This window comes from Puma concolor, chromosome E4, assembly GCF_028749965.1.
Source record: "Puma concolor isolate L17-30 chromosome E4, mPumCon1.1.hap2, whole genome shotgun sequence".
NCBI classification, from domain to species: Eukaryota; Metazoa; Chordata; class Mammalia; order Carnivora; family Felidae; genus Puma; species Puma concolor.
Window position 1 is genome coordinate 57,076,019 of NC_141683.1, and position 12,902 is coordinate 57,088,920.

The 12,902-nt window shown below is 38.2% G+C and overlaps 1 protein-coding gene and 1 long non-coding RNA gene across 2 annotated transcripts in view; one reads left to right on the plus strand and one right to left on the minus strand.

Moving 5' to 3' along the window:
• The window catches only part of LOC147572700 (uncharacterized), a 300,233-nt gene that overhangs the window by 151,910 nt on the left and 135,421 nt on the right, over nucleotides 1–12,902 (plus strand). The window lies entirely within an intron of this gene.
• The window catches only part of MROH9 (maestro heat like repeat family member 9), a 90,071-nt gene that overhangs the window by 55,519 nt on the left and 21,650 nt on the right, over nucleotides 1–12,902 (minus strand). The window contains exons 5-7 of the mRNA XM_086694676.1: nucleotides 3,953–4,088; nucleotides 3,306–3,392; nucleotides 557–661 (exon numbers count right to left, since the gene is read on the minus strand). Of these exons, the coding sequence (XP_086550802.1) occupies nucleotides 557–661; nucleotides 3,306–3,392; nucleotides 3,953–4,088 (328 nt within the window). The remainder of the gene's footprint in view (nucleotides 1–556; nucleotides 662–3,305; nucleotides 3,393–3,952; nucleotides 4,089–12,902) is intronic.

Genomic DNA, 12,902 nt, shown 5'->3' on the forward strand with positions numbered 1-12,902 from the left:
GTTTGCTTTCCAGCTGAAAGGCAACCGTTAGAAAGTCCAATCACATCCCAGTGTTGGTGAAGGTGTGGGCAAATGATTACTCTAATATCCACAGGAATACAAACCGGAGGATAATTTTGTAATGCTAAAACTGTAACCTATCCATACACTTTGATCTATTATCTTTCTAAGCATTTCTAAGTGAACAAGCACTTGAAAAAAGGTAACCATTTGTATATTGTTTGAAGTAGGAAAAAAAAAACCAAATATACCCGAATTTCCATCTATAGTTAAATTACAATACATCAAAACTACGGGGATATATGCTTTGGCTGAAAGAATGAGATACACTTACATACATTGCCATGAAAATATCTGAGGGACATATTGTTCAGTGAAAAAATCGAGTTGCAGAGCCATGTAAAATCACGTAGGATATTGACTCTTCTCAGTGTCCCAACCTGCCCGCATGCTCATACCAAGCAGGCATTTAGAACTCTCCAGCCTCAAGACTTGGAAGGCAGCACTACAGAGACTCGGCCTTCAGGAGCGGGTGGCGTATTGCGCTGTCACTTACGTATCCCCTGACTTTCCTGGAGGCAAAGCTCAGCACCCTGCTGATGACCACTATGGCTCTCTCCTGCAGGTATGAACTGTCTTCATTCATCCACATGGCCATGTCCTGTGGGAAACACAAGAATCATCCTAGAGCGTGGTGTTTCCGTTTCTACAAGTCCCCTCCTTTTAGTCTCCGTCTCCACCATGTCAAGAGTCCCCGGGGGGCTCCTGATTATGTCACATCTAACCTACATTGCTCTCAAAAAGACGGACAACCGGCTAGTTGTATGCTGCAAGCTATCTAGCACACTTCATCTATTGTAGCAACTACACCTGGGTAGCATGTTACTAACGTTATTTGTTTGTTTTCTATTTACTATGATATTTTTTATTTAAATTCCAGTTAGTTAACATATAGTGTAGCATTGGTTTCAGGAGTAGAATTTAGTAATTCACCACTTACATGTACCACCCCGTGCTCATCCCAGTAAGTGTCTTCCTTAATGCCCATCACCCATTTAGCCCATCCCCCCACCCACCTCCCCTCCAGCATGGGTTGTATGTTACTTAATTCTATCCAACGAGTCTTTACTAATGTGCAACCTAACGGTCACTTTGTCAGTCATCATAAAGAGCTTAACATGAGGCTGTGATGGGATTATCCGCTGCTTCTCCTCTTTTTCTTTCAAAGTACTATCCTCTCTCTTTAATCACAGGATCTGACTTTCTATTTTAAAAGAGAATTGAAATGTCATCTGATCCTGAAATGTCATTTTACTCCAGAATTTCCTCTGCAGATTCAACACTCCGTTATTTTCTGGCTCATGGGTGCAGAAAATATTCCTGGAGGCAGCTCGGTTAGAAGGTTCTTGCTAATTTTGATTCAACTCCATCTTGCTGTAACTTCTATTTGCTCTAAATCTCCAGATGCAGGGACATATTTACAAGCTTGGGAAGGGAAGAAGACTGCCTATGCCTCACATGCCAGCTACCATCAACAGATTTCTTAAGGCACTCTGCTGGAGTCCATGGAATTTATGCTAAATGTCCTCCTTTCACTTGCTCCTATTGTATAAAACTGGTCTGAAGTCCATTTCCCAGGGCAGAAGAGTCTAAATCCCTGGAGGTCAGTCTCTGCCTTTTCTACGTGTGGGCCTTCAGCTTTTTGAGGATCAAGAGAGTTTCTAGACATGGAAGGTATAAGAGCAACATGGTTAAGTACCAGGTTACCAAGTTCGAGTAGCTCCCCCTTTCATGAGCATTGTACATACTATTCCTCCTCTCTTCTGCTTCCATTTCCTTATCTGCATAATGGGGGCGGGAGGGATGATGGTAACTTCCTCATAGGTTTATTGTAAGGATTAAATGAAATAACCCATATGTGAAGTACTCAGCTTAGTGCCTGATGTAGAACAAATGCTCAATAAACAATGGTTTATTGGTTGAAAGAGCATGCATGGGGAAATAGTTCTAAGAATGGAATAATCACAACTACTTTAAAGGGCTGTGAGGTGAAATTTTTAAAGTACACAGAAAATATTTGGCTTAAATTAGGCACAAAGGAACTCAGTAGATTTTATTTTTCCTCACATTCCTTCTTGTCTTCATAGATACCAATTCTGCTTCTTGACTTGAACGTATTTTATAGTTTGCACAGACTCATAATGCTCCTGGTAGAATCAGTCACTCTGGTTCCCCAGTATTTTCAGACAGGTTCCCCTGATGCCATCTTGCTAATGCACAGCTAAAGGTCGTCAGATATCCTGAGCAGTCTCCTGTCTCTGACTGAGATGTTAAAAACAGTGAAGTCTTGATGTAAGTGGGGTTTGGCGCAGCTGTTACACCTTCCTCTGTTAGTTATCATGGTGTCCATGAGGATGGGATGCTCATGGGATTCTCCAGTCCCAGGGCTGTGGGGGAACAAGCAATCATATAGACACTATCGAAGTATGATTTAATGTCGCGCGGACCTGAAGGTGATTTAGGCCAGTCACCCTCTCCTCTCTGTTAACCCATATTGGATTCACTTTTACATTGCCACATAACATTTGTCTTAAGTGTCTGGTGGTGCCATCCTCCCCAAATTGCATTCTTTTTTTTTTTTTTTAATGTTTATTTATTTTTGAGACAGAGAGAGACAGAGCATGAACGAGGGAGGGGCAGAGAGAGAGGGAGACACAGAACCCGAAGCAGGCTCCAGGCTCTGAGCTGGCAGCACAGAGCCCGATGCGGGGCTCGAACTCACGGACCGTGAGATCATGACCTGAGCCGAAGTCGGACGCTCAACCGACTGAGCCACCCAGGCGCCCCATCCCCCAAATTGCATTCTTAAAAGTGTGTCTCTGGGGGCGCCTGGGTGGTGCAGTCGGTTAAGCGTCCGACTTCAGCCAGGTCACGATCTCGCGGTCCGTGAGTTCGAGCCCCGCATCAGGCTCTGGGCTGATGGCTCAGAGCCTGGAGCCTGTTTCCGATTCTGTGTCTCCCTCTCTCTCTGCTCCTCCCCCGTTCACGCTCTGTCTCTCTCTGTCCCAAAAATAAAATAAAAAACGTTGAAAAAAAATTAAAAAAAAAAAAAGTGTGTCTCTGTAATCCAAATAAAGGGAAGTGATTTCATTTGGGGGATATTTTACACCTTCGGAGGAAACAAAAGATCAGCCACCAAATACTTGAAGAAGATGCAAATATGACAAAAGGGAAATGATTAGTGAAATACAGTGAGCTCTTTTAGATTTCAGACCAGAGAAGAAAAGTGCTTGCTTTCCCTTTACCTTTAAGATTTGCAGTTTGTAGAGGTCTTTAGACACCAAGATGAGAAGAGTGTCTTCATACATGTTTAAAATATTTTGATATAAATTCTGAAAAACAAAAATATTGCACGAACAGTCGGCCAGATAAACTTAGATGTAATTGTACTCCATGTCTATAGTTTTGTGTCCCGGGGTCCCGAGTTCTCCCCATACACTGAAGGCAAGAAAGGAATGAGGTAGCTATAGAGATGAGACCTCACTCAGTATAATGTGCCATGAACCGCTCCCCCATCTTACAAGGCAGGTGCGCTGTGTAGCTGTGCTGAGGAAATGGAGACCAGAGGTGTTGTTGACCTTACTCTAGGGCTCTTCCTCTCTCCACCTTTCTTTGCTCCTCTTTTCTTCTTTGCAGCCTTGGCCCATAAACTCTGTCCTTGCTAAAACAATTAACCTAAACTTTCTTCACTCATTTGTTCTCATAACTCCTATACGATCCATTAAATCCCAAGGGTTGTGGAATTCACAAGGAGTCCAGAGGCACTGGAATAGACTGTTTATTATAGCTCAAAAGAGTGAAGGAGGTAGCAAAGGGCATTTGGTGCAAGGGCATTTGTCAGGATTGCTGTGGTGCATAACAGTGCCTCTTCATAACTGAAGCGGAGACTTACCTCTATGTCCTCTTTGTCATCTTCACTGTTCCCCATTTGCCTCACTTTCTCAAGACTTGGAATAGAAAATACCTTTTTAAAGGATGACTCTATTATCTTCAGTTGGGATTCAAATTGCAGTGAGGGATCTACAAAGCTAATGAGAAAAAAGGTACAATTATTCAACAGAGAAGATAACAAATGCAACCTAACTTTGGTGGCTCGTCCTTGGGTCAGAGAGAATGTGCTAGAAAATGAGACCCAGCTCCTGGCTTTATATAACATGTGGACTTTTAAATATTCCCATAAAAATGACAATGGCACTGTAAATATAAAGGAATGAATTTCTTTGTAAAAAATCATCTGTAATCAGTTATTTAGAAACCAGAATATATTTCTCCATAGACACAATAATGTAAAGAGTGGTTATATTTCCAGGCAAGCCCACAAAACCATGCTGAGCTTTAGTTGAAATGTATTACTGCCACATTTTCTCTAAACCACCATACAACGTTTCTCACATTTAATATTTCTGATACTATGGGGTTGCATCCCTCCAGTTATTGGCAAAAGAAACCTGCCCATCAGCAGTTAGACAGATCAATTATGACATAATTGTTATTCCTTTGATATATGTGATGTGGATAACAGTCCTTCCTGATTTTTGGGGAGGTGAAAATGTTTTCTTATTTTTTGAAAAGATGGTGATATTGACGGTAAGGCAGGAAATTTTGTGCTGGATTCGGAATATCTTTTCTCTACTGGACAGGAAAATTGAAATATCTAATACCCACTGTTTGAAATGGAAGCTCTTAGAATGTATTAGATCATTTTCAAATCTTGGGAAGATTAATTTGACTTCTTTATGGTGTATGGATGATCAGACTCTGAACAGACTCCCAACAAACAAAAGCTCAGGACCAGATGGCTTCACAGGTATATTCTACCAAACATTTAAAGAAGAGTTAATAACGATTCTTCTCAAACTTAAAAAAAAAATAGAAGAGGAAGGCAAACTTCCAAATTCATTCTATGAGGCCAGCATTATCCTGATACAAAACCAGATAAAGACACCACACACACAAAAAAAGAGAACTACAGGCCAATATCTCTGGTGAACATAGATCCAAAATCCTCGACAAAATACTAGCAAATGGAATCCAACAATACATTAAAAATATCATTTATCACAATCAAGTAGGATTTATTCCCTAAATGCAAAGTGCTGTTCAATATCTGCAAAGCAATTAACATGATACATCACGTCAATCAGAGACAGGATAAAAACTATATTGATTGTTTTAATAGATGCAGAAAAAGCATCTGACAAAGTATAACATCAATTCATGATAAAAACCCTCAACAAAGTACATCTAGAGGGAATATATCTCAACATAATAAAGGCCATGTATTAAAAACCCACAGCTAACATCTTTAATGGAAGAAAAACTGAGAGCTTTTCCTTTAAGTTCAGGAAGAAGTCCATTCTCACCACTTTTATTCAACATAGTACTGGAAGTAAGTCCTACCCACAGCAACCAGACAACAGAAAGAAATAAAAGGCATCCAAAATGATGAGGAAGAAGTGAACTTTTCACTACTTGCAGATGACATGCTACTATATAGAGAAAACCTAAAAACTCTACCAAAAAACTGCTACAACTGATCCACGAATTCAGTGAAGTCAGAGGATACAAAATCAATACCCAGAAATCTTTGCATTTCTACACACCTATAATGAAGCAGCAGAAAGAGAAATTAACAATCCCACTTACAATTGCACCAAAAATAATAAGATACCTAGGAATAAACCTAACCAAAGAGGTGAAAGACCTGTACTCTGAAAACTATAGAACACTGATGAAAGAAACTGAAGACGACACAAAGAAACGGAAAGACATTCCATGTTCGTGGGTTGGAAGAACAAGTATTTTTAAAATGTCTACACTACCCAAAGGAATCTACAGATTTAATGCAATCCCTATCAAAATACCACCAGCATTTTTCACAGAACTAGAACAAAGAATCTTAAAACTTGTATGGAAGCACAAAAGACCCCAAATGGCCAAAGCAATCTTGAAAGAGAAAAACAAAGCTGGAGGGACCACAATGTTGGGCTTCAACTTATATTACAAGGCAGTAGTAATCAAAACATTATGGTACTGGCACAAAAATAGACATATAGATCAATAGGACAGAATAGAAACCCCAGAAATAAACACACAATTACATGGTCAATTAATCTTCAAGAAAGCAGGAAAGAATATCGAGTGGGAAAAAGGCAGTCTCTCCTAAAATGGTATTGGAAAAACTGGCTACATGCAAAAGAATGAAACTGCTCTCTTTCAGACACAATACACAATAATAAAGTCAAGGTGGATTAAGTATATAAGTGTGAGACCTGAAACCATAAAAATCCTGCAAGAGAACACAGGCACTAATTTCTGACTTAGGCCATAACATATTTGTAGATAGGTCTCTTGAGGCAAGGAAACAAAAGCAAAAATAGACTATTGGGACTACATCAAAATAAAAAGCTTCTGCACAGAAAAGGAAACAACAAACAAAACTAAAAGACAACCTGCTGATTGAGAGAAGATATTTGCAAATGACATGTTCAATATAGGTTTAGTATCCAAGATATATAAAGAATTCATGAAATTCAACACCCAAAAAACAAATAATCCAATTTAAAAATGGGCAGAAGACATGAATAGACATTTCTCCCCAGAGGCCATCCAGCCAACAGACACATGAAAAGATGCTCCTCATCACTCATCATCAGGGAAATTCAAATCAAAACCACAATGAGATATCATTTCCCACCTGTCAGAATGGCTAGAGTCAACAATACAAGAAACAACAGGTTTGGGCAAGGATGTGAAGAAAAAGGAACCCTCTTGCGTTGTTGGTGGGAATGTAAAATGGTACAGCCATTGTGGAAGAAAATATGGAGGTCTTTCAGAACATGAACAATAGAACTACCCTACAATCCAGTGATCATGCTACTGGGTATTTACCCAAAGAATATGAAAACACTAATTTAAAAGGATATATGCACCCCTATGTTTATAGCAGCACTGTTTACAATAGCCAAATTATGGGAGCAGCCTAAATGTCCATCCATAGATGAATGGATAGAGAAGTGTGCATACACACACACACACACACACACACACACACAACTAGAATATTACTCAGTCATGAAAAGAATGAAATCTTATCATTTGCAACAACATAAATTGATCTAGAGAATATAATGCTGAGCAAAATAAGCTGGTCAGAGAAAGACAAATGTCATATGATTTCACTCATATGTGGATTTAGGAAAAAAAACAAATGTACAAAGGGAAAAAAAAAAGAGGCAAATGAATAAACAGACTCTTAACTGGAGTCTGGTAGCAGATGGTTACCAGAGGGAGGGAGGTCAGGGGAATGGATGAAATAGGTGAAGGAGATTAACATTATACTTATCTTGCTGAGGACTGACTAATAATATATGGAACTGGTGAATCACTTACTATATTGTATGCCTTAAACTAATAAACACTGAATGTTAACTACACTGGAATTAAAATAATAAAAAATTAACCAATTTCATTTATGAGTATAAAATTAAAGTTTTTAGAGTAAGAGTTTTTTCGAAACGATAAAATAATTTTGAAATGCCACCAATTATGGTTTATCATTGGAAGGTAAGGATGGTCCAATGTCTTAAAAACTATTGATTAGCACATGCCTATTAATAGATTAAATAAAAAAATCATGCTTTAGTCAATCTTGGAAAAGGAATAAATATCAACATCATATTTTAAGGAAAAAGATCTGTAAAATAATTTCTCGAAAGGTTTTATTTAAACCAAGATCCACCATTTTGCTAATTGAGAAGTAGTGTAAGAGTTTTTATTAAAAACAGGAACAACATAAGGGTTCAATTTCCAATTTAAAATATTATGTCAGAGTTTGCTGTATTTCGAATAAGACATGGTCTAATAAAAATAGTTCAGTGAGCTCAATCAAACACAGGATAAATATGCCCCCCTAAAAATCCCATATGCATCCCAGTATATCAGAAATTGCTGTTCAAACAAAATGGGGGGTAAACCCTGAAATATAGTATAACTAAGAAGCTAGTCTAGTAATGTGCAGAATCTATGTCAAAAATACCTCAAACTTTAAAAAAAAAATTTAATGTTAATTTATTTTTGAGAGAGAGAGAGACAGAGACAGAGACAGAGCGTGAGCGGGTGGGGGGGAAAGGGGGAAGAGAGAGGGGGAGACACAGAATCTGAAGGAGGCCCCAGGCTCTGAGCTGTCAGCACAGAGCTCAACGTGGGGCTTGAACCCACAAACCGTGAAATCTGACCTGAGCCGAAGTCGGATGCTTAACTGACTGAGCCACCCAGGCACCCCAAAGATACAATCAACTTTTAAGAAAGAACATAAAACAGAACTTGAATAATTAGAAATATAGATTTATAAAGAGGAAGATCATTTATAAATGTCACTTAATCTCAAATCGTTTTACAAACTCTGAAAATGCAATTAAAATTTCAGGACATTTTCACCAGAAGTTGACAAAATATGCTTACCTTTCACTTAGAAAGATAAAAATTTATCTTAGGTTACCATGCTGGAAATGATCAATAAAATAAGGAAAATCCAGCTTGATCAGATAATAAAATCTATTACAAAACAGCCCTAAATCAAAACACTTTAGTGGTGGGACTACAACAAAATTCTAAACAATGGAAGAGAATGTATATTCTAGAGAACACCCTAACATGGGAATAGAAAATATCTAGATAAATACTCCATTGCCCTTACCAGGCCAAATGTGGGACTAATTTATTGTGATACTATTTCATGTTGGGTCAGAACGTGCTTTTAGAACACTTTTTTTAATTAAAAATTTTATTGAGATATTTGTAGATTCACATACTGTTGTAAGAAATAATACAGAGAGGGGCGCCTGGGTGGCTCAGTCAGTTGGGCATCCGACTTAGCTCAGGTCATGATCTCACAGTTTGTGAGTTTGAGCCCTGCGTCGGGCTCTGTGCTGGCAGCTCAGAGCCTGGAGCCTGCTTCAGATTCTGTGTCCATCTCTCTGCCCCTCCCTTGCTCGTGTTCTGCCTCAGTCTGTCTGTCTCTCTCTCAAATATGAAAAATAAAAAAATAAATAAATGAAGGAAATAATACAGAGAAACATCTAACACACTCACCTCAGTTTTCCCAAACGGTAACATTCTCCAAAGACTATAGTATATCGCCATCAGAATACTGATATTGATTCAATCCACCAATCTTGTTCAGATTTCCCCAGTTTTATTTGTGCTCGTGTGCATATGTGTGTGTGTATTTAGTTCTATACAATTTCATCACACATGGAGCCTCATATATCACCACTGCCATCAAGATGCTCAAGAACAGCTTGGAACCCTTAAACCCATAGCTATTCCATTACACAGATGAATTAAAAAAAAAAACACAGAGTGTTTGGAAATGAGGCATTTTAAATAAGTGTTATCTGTATTGGGGTCAGCCAACATTGTCTGTAACTGCCCAGATAAGAAGTATGTTAGGCTTTGCTGGCCAAATTGTCTATGTCTACTTAGTTCTGTCATTGTGATGTAAAAGCAGTCATAGACAATACGTGAATATATAAACGTAGCTGTGTTCAACAAAACTTTCTTTATGGACCCTGAAATTTGAATTTCATATAGCATTTACATGTTATGAGATAGTCTTCCTCTTTTAAACCTATTATGGAATTGGAAAGATATTTTAAAGTAGTTCATACATAAAAATATCTATTATAGACTGGAGGGTAACAAAAATTGAATAACAGAAAACTAGGAGAAAGTGAACATAATATTAAAGTGCAATGGAGAATTAATTTTATACCAGATATCACATAAAACATGAACAAAAATACAGCTATGACTATAAAATCAATTCGAACAAGATAAAAAAGAATAAAAAATTTTAAAACCATAAAAATACCATGAGAAGCTTACTAAATATATACTACCACTAAAACCCTAATGAAGTGACAGAGATAATGAGAAAATTCTCACGTGAGAAAATTTATAAATATATAAACATACAGAAAATATTGAGTCTTGCTTTTTTGAAAGGAATACAAATTAAAATAATAATGAGGTATAATTTTGAACCTATTAAATCAGTAAAGCATAAAAATGTATTTATATATCTGTATCTTCTTGTGGCTAGGCTTTGAAGAGCCATTATTAGTGAGGTTTTTCTGGACAGCAGACTGACTCCTTATGAAAAACTCTAAGAAACTTTTCATCCCATCTGTGTTAGTTTGGGTCCAGGGGAAGCAGACACCAAAACAGGATTAGAGATGCCTGAGATTTCTAAGACAGAGAAGGAAGGAAGGAAGGAAGGAAGGAAGGAAGGAAGGAAGGAAGGAAGGAAGGAAGGAAGGGAAGGAGGAAGGAAGGAAGGAAGGAAGGAAGGAAGGAAGGAAGGAAGGAAGGGAGAGAGGGAAGGAAGGAAGGAAGGAAGGAAGGAAGGAAGGAAGGAAGGAAGGAAGGAAGGTAGGTAGGTAGGTAGGTTTGGGTAGAAAGTAGCTGAGACTACAGCAAGTTCCAAAAAGGCTTCAGCAAGGTGGATGGGTTTCCTCAATTCAAAGACACCCATCAGAATTGACTGGCCCACCATGTTGCCTGGACAAATGTGCTGATGAATCCACATAGACAGCAGCTGGGATTGTCAACTAATTAGGGTCCCCAGCCAAAGGCATTTTTGTAATTACCTATCATCTAAATCAGTAACCTCACCCTCAGAAGGCTATTTCAAAAAAACAGAGAAGATACGATCTTTTATATACAAAGATGATTATCATAATATTGGTAAAATAAAATGTAATTTAGAAAATTTCAAAATTTGGGAATATTCTAGTGCCATTAAAATGAATATATGATTAGGCAGAAAAAATAAACTTAAGACATAGTGCCAAAAGGAAAAATATTACAGAAAATTGAATTGTACAATCTGCTTATTTAAAAAATTTTTTTTAATTTTGTTTTTTTTAATTTACATCCAAATTAGTTAGCATATAGTGCAACAATGATTTCAGGAGTAAATTCCTTAATGCCCCTTACCCATTTAGCCCATCCCCCTCCCACAAGCCCTCCAGCAACCCTCAGTTTGTTCTCCATATTTAAGTATCTTATGTTTTGCTCCCCTCACTGTTTTTATATTATTTTTGCTTCCCTTTCCTTATGTTCATCTGTTTTGTATCTTAAAGTCCTCATATGAGTGAAGTCATATGATTTTTGTCTTTCTCTGACTAATTTCATTTAGCATAATACCCTCCAGTTCCATTCACATAGTTGCAAATGGCAAGATTTCATTCTTTTTGATTGCTGAGTAATACTCCATTGTGTGTATGTATGTATGTATATATACCTATCATCATTAAATGGATCCATTAAATGGATCTTCTTTATCCATTCATCTATTGATTGACATTTGGGCTCTTGCCATACTTTGGCTATTGTTGATAGGGCTGCTATAAACATGGGGGTGCATGTGTCCCTTCGAAGCAGCATACCTGTATCCCTTGGATAAATACTTAGTGCAATTGCTCGGTTGTAGGGTAGTTCTATTTTTAATTTTTTTTAACTTTTTTTTTAATGTTTATTTACTTTTGACAGAGAGAGAGACAGAGCATGAGCAGGGGAGGGGCAGAGAGAGACGGAGACACAGAATCCGAAGCAGGCTCCAGGTTCTGAACTGTCAGCACAGAGCCCAACGCAGGGCTCAAACTCACAAACTGTGAGATCATGACCTGAGCCGAAGTCGGTTGCTCAACCGACTGAGCCACACAGGCGCCCCTAATTTTTTGAGGAACCTCCATACTGTTTTCCAGAGTGGCTGCACCAGCTTGCATTCCCACCAGCAGTGCCAAAGAGATCCTCTTTCTCTGCATCCTTGCCAACAGCTGTTGTTGCCTGAGTTGTTAATGTTAGCCATTCTTACAGGTTCATGAAGTGGTACCTCATGATTTTGATTTGTATTTCCCGGATGATGAGTGAAGTTGAGCATCTTTTCATGTGTCGGTTAGCCATCTGGATGTCTTCTTTGGAGAAATGTCTATTCATGCCTTTTGCCCATTTCTTCACTGAGTTATTTGTTTTGGGGGGGATGTTGAGTTTGATAAGTTCTTTATCGATTTTGGATACTAACCCTTTATCTGATATATCGTTTCCAAATATCTTCTCCCATTCTGTCAGTTATCTTTTAGTTTTTCTGATTGTTTCCTTCACTGTGCAGAAGTTTTTATTTTGATGAGGTCCTAATAGTTAATTTTTGCTTTTGTTTCCCTTGTCTCCAGAGACGTGTTGATAAGAAGTTGCTGTGGCCAAGATCAAAGACGTTTTTGCCTGCTTTCTCCTCGAGGATTTTGATGGCTTACTGTATTACATTTAGGTCTTTCATCCATTTTGAGTTTATTTTTGTGTATGGTATAAGAAAGTGGTCCAGGTTCATTTCTCTGCATGTCACTGTCCAGTTTTCCCAGCACCACTTGCTGAAGAGACTGTCTTTATTCCTTTGGATATTCTTTCCTGCTTTGTCAAAGATTAGTTGGCCACACATTTGTGGGTCCATTTCTGGGTTCTCTATTGTGTTCCATTGATCTGAGTGTCTGCGTTTGTGACAGTACCATACTGTCTTGATGATTACAACTTTGTAGTTTAGCTTGAAGTCTGGGATTGTGATGCCTCCTGCCTTGGTTTTCTTTTTCAAGATTGCTTTGGCCACTCGGGGTCTTTTCTGGTTCCCTACAAATTTTAGGATTATTTGTTCTAGCGCTGTGAAGAATGCTGGTGTTATTTTGATAGGGATTGCATTGAATATGTAGATTGCTTTGGGTAGTATCGACATTTTAACAATATTTGTTCTTCCTATCCAGGAGCATGGAATCTTTTTCCATTTTTTT